This window comes from Astatotilapia calliptera, chromosome 2 (genome assembly GCF_900246225.1).
Source record: "Astatotilapia calliptera chromosome 2, fAstCal1.2, whole genome shotgun sequence".
Taxonomy (NCBI): domain Eukaryota; kingdom Metazoa; phylum Chordata; class Actinopteri; order Cichliformes; family Cichlidae; genus Astatotilapia; species Astatotilapia calliptera.
The window spans coordinates 33959393-33973654 of NC_039303.1; the positions used below are offsets into that span (position 1 = coordinate 33959393).

Genomic DNA, 14262 nt, shown 5'->3' on the forward strand with positions numbered 1-14262 from the left:
TTATTGCATGCATTTTACAGTGAGTGCACTGAAATTGAGGTATTCCTCACTCCCACAATCGATTTATCATGACCCACAGTGAATCACGTCACACTCAAACGAGTTACTCAGTATACTATTTGTTTATCTACATTGAAACTGTATTGCATGTTTTTTAAATGTGTAAACTTGCAAGCATTCCTCAAACAATTCATCTTTATTTATCTGAACCAATTACACCTGTAAAAATCTGTGCGGTATGGGGACAAAACGCATTTCAAAACAGTGGTGGGACTGCGACATTAGCTTCTCCGGTGTAAAAGACACCTATGTGATAAACTTCACCTTGTGATTATGTAACAGGAATGTGAGGTGGCATCTGGAAAAAAAATGCTCATCTGGTGCCAGAAGGGGGAAAGGACTTAATGTGGTTGGCACTCTCAAAACACTGCTGTAGAACTGGATGTGTCCTTTCAAGGACCTGAAAAACTTTCAAGGACCTGAGAAGTGTTCATGAAACTAAAACAAACTGATACGTTCCACTATCCAGTCTTAACTAGGTGGGTTATGTTCTCAGTTAAGAGTCCGATCCATCGGAGCTTGTTTTACATAACACCATCGTATTAGTCATATGGAACAAATATCTTATTAACTAATGAGGTTATGTAAACTGTAAAATGATAAAGCTGCAGGTATGTAAGAAAGCATAACAAGAATTTACTGCGGTTTTTATTTTTATGTGTTATCCTCCAGCCACTTACTGACTTCCAAATGCATATTTAATCAAGTCAAAGGAAAGACCTCCGAATATATATTTAGAAAATGCGCATCTCGGATGTGAATGGGATAACGCATAGCTCTGCAAAGGCAACTGAATGAGAGCAACAGCAAGATGGTGCGCGCCATGCAGCACAACCTCCTGCTTTAATTCTTCTCCGCATCGACACCACAGCTCACATGCTGACTGCATTCATGGCTCGAGCAGCTCGTTTTCACCACAGCCGTCATACGCGGGTCAAAAAACAATTGTCCACTGTGTGAACGGGCGCTGTAACTGGTAGAGCGCTCTCACGTTGTGTATCCTGTTGATTCTATCTGCCGAGTGTTTAGAGGAGCAGAGCTCGACCGTGAAAGCCTCAGACAAGAAAACCTGGTCGCCAAAAGCCACACTGGATGGGATTACTCTCGGGGTTTGTTAGACACTACAGCTCAGTGTATTATTCACTTGAATTTTTCTTGACTGAAGACCTGTGGGGAGCAAAAGTGCGCTCCATTTCGCAGCTTTTTGCTCGTCTCCCTTGTCACAATAGAGTAGGTCGTGATTTTTCGTATGCAACATAACGGGATTCATAGTGGGGACGTTTCCTTTCATCAATGTGCATTGATGTAGCAGAAAACGTGGAGGAGATAAGGTAGGTTAAAGCGCGGTGTTAAATCACTGGAAAGGCTATACGAAGATAGGCATGCGTATAGGCTGCTTCTTTGTGTTTATTGAAACTACATGAGGTCTTTGTCGTGTGGCGTGTGAGTGTGTCTATCAATAGTTGAATGTTTTCATTGATACCCAATTGAGAAACACCTTGCAGCACGAGAAGCTCCATTGTTACGTTCTTTGGCCCTGCTGTAACACCAAACGCAGCTGTTGTGTTATGAGAGAAAATGCAATTTTGATGAATATTTCTCTTTACAGAAGCCTTATCTCATCACTTGGAATCTCCGGTCAGGATTTCATTGAGGACTGTCAGCAATTAAGGGGATTTCGATTCTTATCTAATTCGGGAATTACACATCCAAACTGGGATCTATGAGCGGAAAAGTGGCGAAGCCTAAAGAAGACAAGGATGCTTCCAAGGGTAAGAGAAGAGCCTTGGCTTGCACAGCTTGCTTTATCCCCAAATCACAGGTTTAAACGCGACCATGCGCTCATTCATTCCCTGCATGGTGCTCAAATCACCCTTTGAGGTTTGACTGAAAACAATACCAACCACTGGATGGTTCACCATTCCCAGCACGATGCATGTGGATATTGCTCTTTGAGATATGCTATTGCAGGCCTATACGCTGCACGATGTTTTGAGTTTGAGATCACATGCGTTTCTTGCCTTGACTTGGTGATCGTCAGAAACGCAGATGATTTAGCAAAGGCAATATGTTACAGGGTGTGTGTTACAGGATGTTAATAAGCTAACCAGTATAACCAGTGTAGCGATGGTGGTGGCATCCTATTGTGTCACTGGCATCCTGTTGAAAGGTCCCTTTGTGTTTCTCGCTCGTACACTGAGCCGCACACTCTCGTCACATCTGCACTGCCACGACGCGCGGAGCCCTCTCGGTCTCGTAGCTCGAGTTTATGACCTGTGGCGTAACAAAGAGGCTCCGTATCCCTGAGAAAAAAGGAAGTAAACTGCCTTGGCATTGCCATGGAGACAGAATGGAGACAGGTTGCCAAAGAAACCTAGAGGGACTAATCGCAACCGTTCCGTCCTGATGTGCGGGACAGCTTACGCACCGTCACACACGTTACTGCGTCTTTGTCCTCGTGCTCAGTTTTCTATTAAAAGATTTAAAAAAAAACCACACACCAGAGAGGACAGGACTTTTCGCGTCAGTAAATATCTGGGTATTAAAATAAAATAACTTAAAAAATAACTCTTAATTGCAACCAGTAAAAACGGCTGTTTCCCAGGTTTAGTGACAGAATAAAATACCCAACACTCACACCGTGGCAGCGTGCCCATAACAGTCTTCCTGTTTACTTACAGTATAGAAATGCAATTGAATCTTCCTACTATCGTGTTCTGACTCCGCTTGAAGTGCTTACAACAAATCAATGAACTTATTGGCTTATTTTGGCAACACTGCTACCTGACTTTTGGTGTTACTATATATGGTACAGATGCATCCTAATCAGGGTACTACAGAATATTACAGTTTTTATTAACATTTAATCTTTATTAATAGGCATTAATAAAGTATTACTGCCTAGTGAGCTATTGAGCATACCTCATCCAAAGCTGCTTTCCTGGATGAGGGCACAGAAGGAAAGATTTGGTGTCATGGTGCATTTGTTGTTAAACCACTCTACTTCTCAACCTCCGTGGTTAATTTGTTGATGCATTTAACAAAACATATAATGGAAAAATAGATATTCTTTTGATATTATATAACCTTTAGATCCATATTATGTCTAGTATGTCTATAGTATGTCTTTTTAATGTTTATAGTATAAGATGCTTGACAACTAACTTCTGCATCTAAAATAAAACACCAGTAAGGGAAGCTTATCAGTTTTTTTGCTGAATGTGCAGTGAGTAAAACATGCTTTAATTGATTTCAAGATTAACCTCCACGGGAGCTTTTGTTCTTGTCTCCCACTGGAAATCAATGGCACGCTCTCTGGAAGCGCTATTGCCAAAACTATCAGATGACAGCAAAACATCTTCAACTTAACTATGAGTGTTCACTAAGGCTTGTCTCCTTTTATAAATTTACAGAAAAACACACAAATGTGGTGTAGCTGACGTGCTTTCATGTGAGAGGAAAAAAATAGAAGGGGCTCGGGGGAGGACAGTAGACTGTGAATTGCTGAGAGGGTCATTTGGTACCAGCTGCCCTCCATCAGAGACTTGAATTGCACAAGAGCCGAGAACCGCATGGGGAAAATCACCACCGACCCTGCCAATGTTGGCAACCACCTGTCCCACAAATTATTTCAGGGAAACAGTCCATTAAAGCCGGAACCACCTGCCATCTCCACAGCTCCTTTTTCACCCTGCAAGCTGTTGGACTGCAGAAGCTTCTCACTGCCCTGCTTTTTTTTAACAGAGTGATACCCCCTTTTTTCTTAATTTGAAAAAAGAATCTCTCTTGCCAAGCTGCTTAAATTACCTATGATGGCATATTTTAATTTTATTTTAGTAGTATGTCTTTTGCAGTTGTAGTTTTCTGAATGCTTACATCTTTACAAAAACATTATTTGGTTAGAAAAAAAAAAAAAAAAGAGGGGTCGAGCATGAGCATCTCGTTTTTGCATCTACAGACAGATTTAAATCCTGAAAAGTACAAGTAATGTTCTCTGTGGGGGTCCTAGTAGTAGTCATACCACAAAGACATGCTATTCAAGCTGTCACTCAGTAAGAAAGTCACTTTTTGTTACAGGGTGTTTTCTTGGTGACTCAGTTTTGTGACAGGGCACTGTTTTCTCTCTCCGACTCCCTCAGGGATTTATTTTGTTAGCAAAGCATGTGAAAACAGAAAACATGCATAGACTGAAAGAGAGAAACATGGCTCTGTGTAGAGTACCAGTATCAACACCAGTGAATCACGTTGTGTTAGTTTCCCCTTGTCCTTCTGAAGCTTAGTTGTGCGGACAAAGTGATGTGTCAAAGCATGACGTATACACTCGCTCGGCTTTATAACTTTCCAGGGCTTGAAGCCTCTCTCAGATAACTCTCGTGCATATGCATTAACTGTTGAGATGATTAACTCTCCATTGGTTATACAAACATTTGCACCGTATGTGTTTTACTTTATGGTCCAATTTAACGTACATTTCTCTGATTGCTTTTTATCATCATTTTGCTAATTTATCATTATAATCAGTTAAAGATTCCATATTTCTGAAAAAAACAACAACTTTGTGCTTCTGTTACTTTCCTCAGACTTGATCCTAGCGCAGTGCATTGATAAACCCCCTCTTTGGCTATGAGTGTCATCCAGTCGATTCATGTCTGCCTCAGACTGCAGGACAAAGTGCAGAAGAAGACATAAGTCTTGCATATTTGCAGGGAGATTAATTCAGCTCAGCGCCAGCCACAGAAATGAATCAATAGATATGCAGAGAACAGTTTGGAGCTGCTTCATTAATCACAGTGCAGGCAACTCTATCCTCCACAACACTGACACCTGCTCTGGTCTCATCAGCAAAACCAAATACTGTCTACAGTGTCATTAACTTCTTTTAATCTAATGAGGCTCTTCAAGAATCTCCTTTGAACAATATGTGGTGAAGGGAGGATCCACTACTTTAATCATTAAGACTCTATTAAATGCCTTCAGCACCCGTACTGTTGTGAACTCTCTCGGGATGTTTTAACAAAAATAAGACACAGCATGCAGTGACAGGATTGGCATTTGTGAGATCAACTTGTAGTTAATAGTTTGACATGCAGGGGTCGAACAAAAGTCACGCCAGGGTGAAAAATGACTCCAAACAAAGTTTCAACATTGTAAACTCACAGGATTTTCTCACATTTGTCTGGCTCAGATTCATAATATTTATTCAGCATACTGTATCAACACAAAATGAATCTTTTCCCCCAGTTTATGTCCTTTTTAGTGACTGTCCTACCAAAATTGTGAAGTTTAAGTAGCTTAACATTCCCTTGATATTGAAGTGTTTGGATATTCTAATCTTGTCAGAGTATGTCAGGATCTGGTAACATGAATGAACAGATTATAGATTGTCTTTTCTTTTCTATGTCAATCCAAACAGGTTATGTTCTTCATTACACTACAAGTCTGTACCATACTCTGTCCCAACTTTGTCCCAACTTTGAAGTTAGTGACAAGTGTTAATGTGTGAAAGTGCGTGGTTCTGCACTGTCAGATGCTTTACTTGTACTGACGCAGATCCGGCTACACGACCTCAAGGAAACTGGCTCACCTCCTGAGCGGAGTCTAATGCCACTCAGATCTCCGAGTGCCATCAGTGATCTGCCACTTTCCATTGCTGAATTGTGTGCTGATCGGTGTTTGAGAATGTTGAAGGCCTGTCTCTTCAGTTCCTAAGCTTGGGTTTCTGACTCAGGGTCCCCTGTGACTGGTTTCTGGTGCTTGATTCATTAGAGTTCCTAGGATGTTTTTTTCTTTCACATGAAAAGTGTGTTTTGGTTCAGCATGACAGCTGCATTGTTGGAAATGGTTATGTATTGATCATTTAGCAGTGAAATACATCTGAACGTATGTGTTTAGGATGAAGACATTTTAATCTTATTAATTTCTCAACTTTGAAATGGAAACTATGCTATGTTTTACGTCATTGCTGCCAGAAATGTTCTGCCCCTAAAATCTCTAAATGCTTCACTGCGGGTGCATTAGTCTGCCTGCTGCTGGTAATCCACAGAGCTGCGTGTCTTCTGAGGTGAGGCTTTTGTGAGAGGCTGGCCTCCCTCAGAAAACAAACCCGCAGGTTGTTTGTGTAAGCTGTGTAAGCTGACCTAGTACTAAATTTTAAAGTTAAGTGACCACTACCAGCCGTGTGAATAAACTCATGTAAATAAGCTCATGTAATAAGCTCACGGGGTTGGAACATAGTACCTGAAATAGTTTTTTGTGCTTAAACGATGAGTGAAAAAAGGTCCCAAATGACAATTACGCTGCTTCCTGCTCTGCCTGGCTCTTCCTGTGAACCTCTTGCCATTTCAGAAAAGATCACATGAGTATTTTCAGACTGTAGAAGCATATGGCCGATAGAAAGGTTTTAAAGTGCCCCTATAGTTTATACTGCACTTTTCATTTTTCAACTAATCTTTGCAGTTTTATACTTTGAAATACCTGGTTGTTAATTTACACATGTCATTTGGCTTCCTCCATAAATATTGTGACTAAGAGGGGCTAAAGACATTTAATCCTTATTACTTAAAAAAGGCCATGAATGCTCTTTGCTGAATATCACAGCTGTTTAGCAAGCATGCGATTATCTGTTAATCTAATCTCAAAAATAATAGGCCATGTTTGTTTTTTTTAACAATGATAATAACATTTTTTTGAATATTATGTTCATTGTATTAACTTCCAATTCTTCCAATAAAAGTTACTCAACATGGTCTTGTAATTAACATTATCCCCCCAAATTAGGTTCAGGAGTAAGTATGTGTCCAGAGCTGAAAATTCTGACAGTTTGCTAACAACCAACTCATGTAAATATATGGGATGAAAAATAAGGCTCAATATACAGTACATGGGGTGTGCATGAATTGGCACAGGAACTGGGATGAGTAAGAATTTGTATGAGGATCCGGGATCTAAAGGGTTCTTATGATGTTCAAGGTAGTTTTTATTCCAGTTATTAAGGTAGTGCCATTATACCAGCACAGTAGATGGAAATTAAATGGAATACACAAAAAGAAGTTACTGACTTCCTTGTCACAGAACGCGAACAGATAAAATATCAAAATTAATGTTTTTTGCCATTTCGTATTTTTGACTTCTGCACAAAACGAGTGCGTTTTAACACAACAACAACATGTTCTTTTCCAAAGTCCTCTTCAGATCTGACTATGGCCTGCTAATGCTAACATGGTTCATGATAGTAATCTTATTACTTCACTTGAATCATTTCATCAAAAATGACTGTGTGTACTAAAAGTCTGACAGTAGGTTTGGGATTATTCACTACCTGTGGATTTTAGATTACTGCAGTTTAACTTTCAGAAATGCACTCCGTGCTACAGCAGTTAATCCCATCTAAAGATAATCCCCCATAATTGTGGTTGTGTGTGTCAAACTGGCTGATAACAAAATAAAAATCTCTCTCAATAAGGAAAGAACAGAAATATTTCAGATTGGGATTGCTGTGTTTTGCTTACTTAAAAAGTACGAGATAAACCACTTTTATGCAAGTGTGAGCTTCAGATTATTGGACCTACTTACACTTTCCTATAGCTGCTCATGTCAGTAAGCCAAGTTGAGGTTAGCCACCTTCATGTTAGCTCAGGGATTTAATGAGGGAAGAAGAACATTTTTCCCAGTGGTCTATTATCTGCTAAATTTAACAAAGATAAAATCAGCAGAAAATTGAATCATTTTCTGGTCTCCTTTCCGCTGCTGTTATAATGAAAGCATGTTTAAATGGCATTGCTTAGTTTCTTTTTTATGCTCATCATCTAGAGATGACAAATGGTAAACAGAATTATGTCCTTCTCATATAATACTGTTGCCAGGTGTGAGAAAATCCAGCTCTGATTGTTAATTGACTCAGCGCAGATCTAGTGCTGTTAGCCCGACTGAGATGAAGGAAAGCGTTCATCTGTTCAACTGAGCATGTGGCAGGAGTGACTCATTTGTGTGGAAAGCCTTCACGCCACCTTGGGCTCACATACAGTTTGTGGAGGGTATGCAACACGTGCAGTTCTGCAGAAGCTTTACCACAGATGTTCTTTCCAATTATCCCCAAACATATGGAACCAAGTGGATCTTTTATTGCTGAGCAATTTGTGCTTCTAAGTATAGACATTGTTAATTACATTAAGCACATTTTAGCAACATATTTTTAACTGTAAATACTGTACTTACTACAACAGACAATGAATGAGGAGCTATTGGATGTTTTGAGGGCAGAAAGAGGTCACAGAAGCAATTACAGCATCCCAAGGTTACCATAGAAACCATGTGTCCTGTCATCCATGGAGCCTAGTGGGACGGGAACAGCGTCACATAAAGTTATTGTGAAATAAAGATTCAAAAGGGGACATTTTCGGCTCAGAGTGACAGCACTGAAATGTTTCTGTTAATGCTTTCACATCATGTCACGTTCAAAGGTTTCATGGCCTTGGTTTCTGTATTTGAAATGATGCTCAGGATTAATAGTTGCTCTGCACATTAACTAATTAAAGTTGATGATAATTATAAAGGGGATTAAGCCGAGGTAGGAAAGGGACAAGATAAGGATGAACCAGTGGTAATAAACAGGATCTACAGGCTGAGCAGGTCTGGGAAACAGCATCTAACTGGCCAGCAGTGCTTATGGTAAGGGCAAATGATTGCCTCAGGTTTGAACAGAATGCAGATTAGTGATTGACAGTCTCTTAATGCCGGACAAGGCTGTAGTCTCTGTAGAGTGAATTCAACCGGAAGACTCCAAAGCAGCAGACCACCATCTCCTCTGCAAAACGTGCAGAGAATAGTTTAAAGGATTACCAGCTTCTTGCTCTCCTCCAGTCCTGCAGCTGTTTCACACGCAAGTTACAGGCAGGGCCACACTTCAGCTTGCATCAGTGATCTACCTTAGCAGTTCACTGGATGTCTATGAGAAAAACATATCAGTGTTGGAAGCACAAGGGTAATACTTAACTGATCCAATATATTGTTAGATTGGGAAAGACAAAAGCATTTTTTATGAAGTATGATCTAAAGTGTTCATGAGCTTATACAGTATTTTCTACTATAAGATAGCATCTGTTTTTAATGTGGTGCCATGTAAGGGCCCGAAGATCACAAGCGTTCAGTATTTGATTTTCTGCCTGATCCCTTGCGCACAGAGATTTCTCTGAAATCTTTAAATCATATTATGGCGCCTAGATGATGAAATTTCCAAATCCTTTGCAATTTCATTCTACAACAAGAATTATTTATTCATTTACACAGTTTCCTTAAAAAAATTTTTTCTCAAAGAGTCAGACTTTGATGCTGAAAGCTTGTCCAAGCTTTTGGTATCCCTAACCCTACTTTATTAAAATATGTTTCTGGCATCTAATTCAATAGCAGCACATATTTTGTCTATTTTAAAAACTGGCTATAACATTAAAAGGATCATTTTTATTGGGCTGGAATAAAACCCTTTGAGCTTGGGTCATGACAGTGATGATATATGGCAGAGAAAGGAAGGATAATACATTCTTAGGAAACTATTCAACAGAAAGAACTTTCAAGAATTTAGAAATACAACATATTAAGCCTTGAAGACGTAAATGCCACAGCCACTGAAATGTTGGTAATGTGCCTTTATGTGCATTTGGAGTAATATTTTAGTACTCACTGTGTGAAAAAGATGACACAAGTGTTAAATGTGAGTGGGCCTTCTGTTTCAAAGATGTGAGAAAGAAGAAAGAAGAAAGACATTGTTAAGATGACTGCTAAATATAGCAATGCTCCTTCACTGGTCCCTGAAGCCAATTTTACACAGTCTGGAGCAGTGAACATCACGGCTGCGCCTGCCTCCTTTTCATCAGGGAGACATCATTTACATAATGAGACGCTGCCACGGCAACAAAGCCCCAATAAGCATGGAAGTCGTCAGTCATGGGTGGAGGATATCGAGGTGGCTTGCTTACATGCACTGAACGCAGCGCTGCAAATGTGCATGCTGTGACCCAGACAAAGAAAAATGCATGCTGATACACAGCTCATTATAAAATGAAAAGGGAAAGGCAACAGTAAATTAGTGCCCCCTATTGTTTTTTTTATAATAAATTTGTAATTTGAATAACATTTTATTAGTGCTTCTAACAATTCAAAAGTATATGTAAGGTTTAGCTCCCGAGCTCTTCATAGATTATGTTGCCCAGGATTATATAGTGAAAACCAGTTAAAACTAGCACAACACTGACCAACCAGAGTGGTAGAATGCCCTCTCCGCATGAAATCATCATCACGCTAATAGCCCGATAAAATCATATAACATAAGAAGGAAAACTTTACAGTTTAATGGGCAACTTTTACTCTTAATTGTGAATCACATTTTTTCCAGTACTTACCAGAAAAAAAAGCCACAGCCAGAACATCTTCTGATAAACTGCCCTGAAGTTAGTCTGGCATTGACAGACAAATGCAAAATAGTTTTCATCTTCTCAGTTCAGTTGAAATCTTCTTCAGGGTTTATTAAAGGCATAGGCCGCATGTCCCTGGGATGTTACTGGACAGCTCAGCTACTAATCAGAGAAAGAAACAAAACAAAACAGAGATGATGTGAAATAGCACTGATCAACAGAGGAATGTCAGAGATGCTAGTCATCATATCAACCCTTATAATTGTTGTGATTGACCTTCAGCACAGAAAAGGGTGGATGGAGGTTTGAAAGCAAGGGGAACGAGATCCATTCTGTAAGAGTAACACGAAGTCTCACTGGAAACACGAGGGCCAGTCTTAACACAGTCTTTTCCAGGCATTCCTGACACAAACCATAGCACTTTAAGTACTACCCTACCAGAAACTTTTGTACAAGCTGCGTTAGGATTGGATACTTGATAATGTGGAAACGGTTAAAACTGCTTGAAAGCAAACACCGTGGTGCTACAGTTTCCCCACCGTTAACCTCATAGTCAATGGACATTTAGCCAGGCGGCAGTGTGATTCAGTTTCCTGCCTTAAAACTTTTTTCTTTGTTTTGCCAGATGTCATTAGAGATTCTCTGTACTGAATGATCACATCGTTTTCAATGTAATTAGAGGAGACAAGTCTCTGCCTACACTGCAGCACTGAGATAGAGAAAGACAAAAGAGATGGAGAGTTAAGAGAGAGAGACAGCGGGAGAGAGAGAGAGAGAGAGAGAGAGAGAGATGGCAGTCAGTGATCTAACAGTAATACATAACAGGAGAACTGGCCAGCATAAAGAAGATGAACAGTGCTGTAGGCGAGATGAAAAGGTTACGTGCAATAATGCCAAAATATTTCAGCTTTGCTTAAAGGTTACAGTGGAAAATTAGGACAAAGACAATGTTAAATTGCTTCAGTTCCTTTGGTTACTGGGGGACCTTGCGCAATATCTTATAGTAGCAATGTCACCTAAAATAAAGCTGATTCCAGTTTTATTTAATTTTATATTTCTAATCAGTAATAGATGTGTATAGTTTCAGAAGAGCCGATGAGAACACCAATGCGTCCTGCACAATGCTCTGCAGTTGTGTACCCACTCCTTTGTGTTCCTGACCTTTATGTCATGTGTTTGCTGTGCTGTGTAATCAAGTGGTCACTTGTTTCCCCTGGTCTTATAGAACAAAGACGTGACTCTCGCACCAACATTTAGAACATGTTTGACAGAGCAGGAAATAAACTGAAATCCCCAAACAGCAGAGTCAGAAATAGCTCTTGTTTTCACATGGTACAAGTGTGTGTGTGTGTGTTAATGCTTTTTATGTCTGGTCTGCCAGAGTTATCTTAGGATTTTGCAGGGCTTTCTCTGTTCGGCTATACTCTGTAAATCAGAATTGACAGCATCTGGCGTCAGTTTATGATGTAGATTTAATGTGATTTTCTTTCATGTTTGTATTGTGATAGTATTCTGTGTATTATACTATGCACATACAGATCGATATACAGCCTGTGTAGAAGACTGTTGGCTTTTCGGACACATTTGAGCAAGTAAACATTTAAAAAAAATTACCTGAAAATGTGACACAGAATCAATTAGAATTTCAATGAGAGAAAAAGCTGATGTATTTCATGGAAAAGTAAGAGTAGTCTACATCATTCTTTAGTCTATATTATTCAAATATAGAAATGTTAGTGTCACAGGATTCAGAGTAGGTGCTAATGATTAGGGAGACTTATTTAACTCCATGTCATCAGGTGTTTTTTGTGCTGTTAAAGTGTGTGATGTCATCTACCAAGACCTAAGCTGCTCCACGAGAACTTCAGGGAAAAAACTGGTTGTGGATGCTCGCGAGATTATTAGTGTTTCACACGACTGCCAACTTGTATAAATACAAGAACATACATTTTGATGAAAAAAGTCTGCCATAACTCAAAAATGTCTTCTCATCTGTAGGCAGTTGTCACAACTGATGGTGTCAAATTGGATACATCTTTAATTGTAAAGAGGTTTTACAAACAGGAAAGATTATTTACAATAAGAATGTGCTCTGGACAGATGAATCAGTGACATAGTTGCTTTGAAATGGTAGTATTTGGAGTTGCTTTGCTGACTTGGCGACTGGGGAACATTACGTGATTTAACTGTGAATTTCACATCATATCAAAAAAGTGCTTAAACTGTAAGTATACCTTTGATCCTAAGCACCACTAGCAAATCCACCCAGGGATGGCTCAAGAAGAAGAAATGAAGAGTTATGGAATGGGTAGTCAAAGATCTGAATTCTGCTGAACTGTAGGATATTTGAAAGAGAGCAGCACATGCAAGCAAAAGCTCAAACATCTTAAACTGAACTGAAAACATTTTGGAAGGAAGAGTAGCAAACCCTTTCAAAAGGACCATTTCCTGGTAGATGAGGCTGAACTGGCTTCAAAAGCTGAGGATGTGCTTACTTTTTCTGAAGAGGAATTTTACATCTATTGATACTTTTGCTAAATAAATCTTTGCTTTGTTCACTATATGTGCATTTTAAAAGAAAACATTATCTTCCATCTATGTGTTACACAAAATTAGCTGATAAATAAGGTATAAAATTGGAGACTTTCACAGGTTCCAATTTTACAGATTTCTTTATACGTTGAAATCTAGATTTGGACAAAATAAAAAATTGGAAGAAATCCCCTTGAACTCTAATACTAATAATGATTAAAATGATCAATACTCAAATATCAGCTCTAGTGCTAGCATCGCTAAAAAAAAAGAAGACAAAAATGAATTCAGAGAGTTGGCATCTTACGAAAAAGTGAATTATGGTTTATTAGATAAATTGCATCAATATGATTGTATTTGGTCTCCCTTTACAAGCTGGCTTTCTGTAACTTGATGGACAGAGGAGTAATGAGAGAGTGGTGGTGTGGGGATTGGTGTGCGAAGAAAGAATAGGATAATCTCCCTTTGTTTTTTTATTTTTTTAAAATTATTTATTTATGTATTTATTTTTTCAGTTCTGTTATTGAAGTTTAAAATGAAATAAAAATTGCTGATGATAAAAAAAAAATGCATTCAGAGGACATGAAAACATTCACATACTCTCTCACGGTTACTTTATTAGGCACAACTGTTCAACCATTTGTTAACACAAATATCTAATCTGCAAATCGCATGGCAGTAACTCTGAGCTTTTCTGGTAAAGACAACCTGCTGGAAAAAAAAAGCATCAACATGGGGAATAAAGGTGATTTAAGTGACTTTAAATGACTTAATGGGCGTGGTTGTTGGTGCCAGATGGGCTACTCTGAGAATTTCAGAAACTGTTCATCTACTGGGAATTTTCCACACGAACATTTCTAAGGATTACAGAAGATGGTGCAAAAAAGACAAAAATATCCAGTGACGGAAGTTCTCTAGGCAAAAATGGCTTGTTGATGACAGAGGAGAATGAACAGACTGCTTTAAGACTGTAGGAAGTCAACAGCAACTCAAATAACCATCTGTTACAACCAAGGTGTGCAGAAGAGCATCCCTTTTCGTGCACCATATTGAATCTGAAGTAGTTCTGCCTTGTATCAGTGGGTTATGCTCACGGCGATGATAAAATGGTTTGGAGAATATTTTCTTGGTACACTTTGGATTCCTTATTACCAGTTTGAGCACTGTTTAAATTTGACAGCCTACCTGAGTATTGTTGCTGACCATGTCCGTCCCTTTATGACCACAGTGTAACAATTTCATGACATTAAAATCAGTGTACTCC

The 14262-nt window shown here is 39.1% G+C and overlaps 1 protein-coding gene across 2 annotated transcripts in view; it reads left to right on the forward strand.

Moving 5' to 3' along the window:
- The first annotated feature begins 835 nt into the window (after positions 1–835).
- The window catches only part of fgf13a (fibroblast growth factor 13a), a 99247-nt gene continuing 85820 nt past the window's right edge, over positions 836–14262 (forward strand). For both annotated transcript variants that reach the window (XM_026144991.1, XM_026144999.1), the window contains exons 1-2: positions 836–1391; positions 1670–1832. In XM_026144991.1, coding sequence (XP_026000776.1) covers positions 1784–1832 — 49 coding nt within the window. In that variant the 5' untranslated portion in view covers positions 836–1391; positions 1670–1783. The remainder of the gene's footprint in view (positions 1392–1669; positions 1833–14262) is intronic.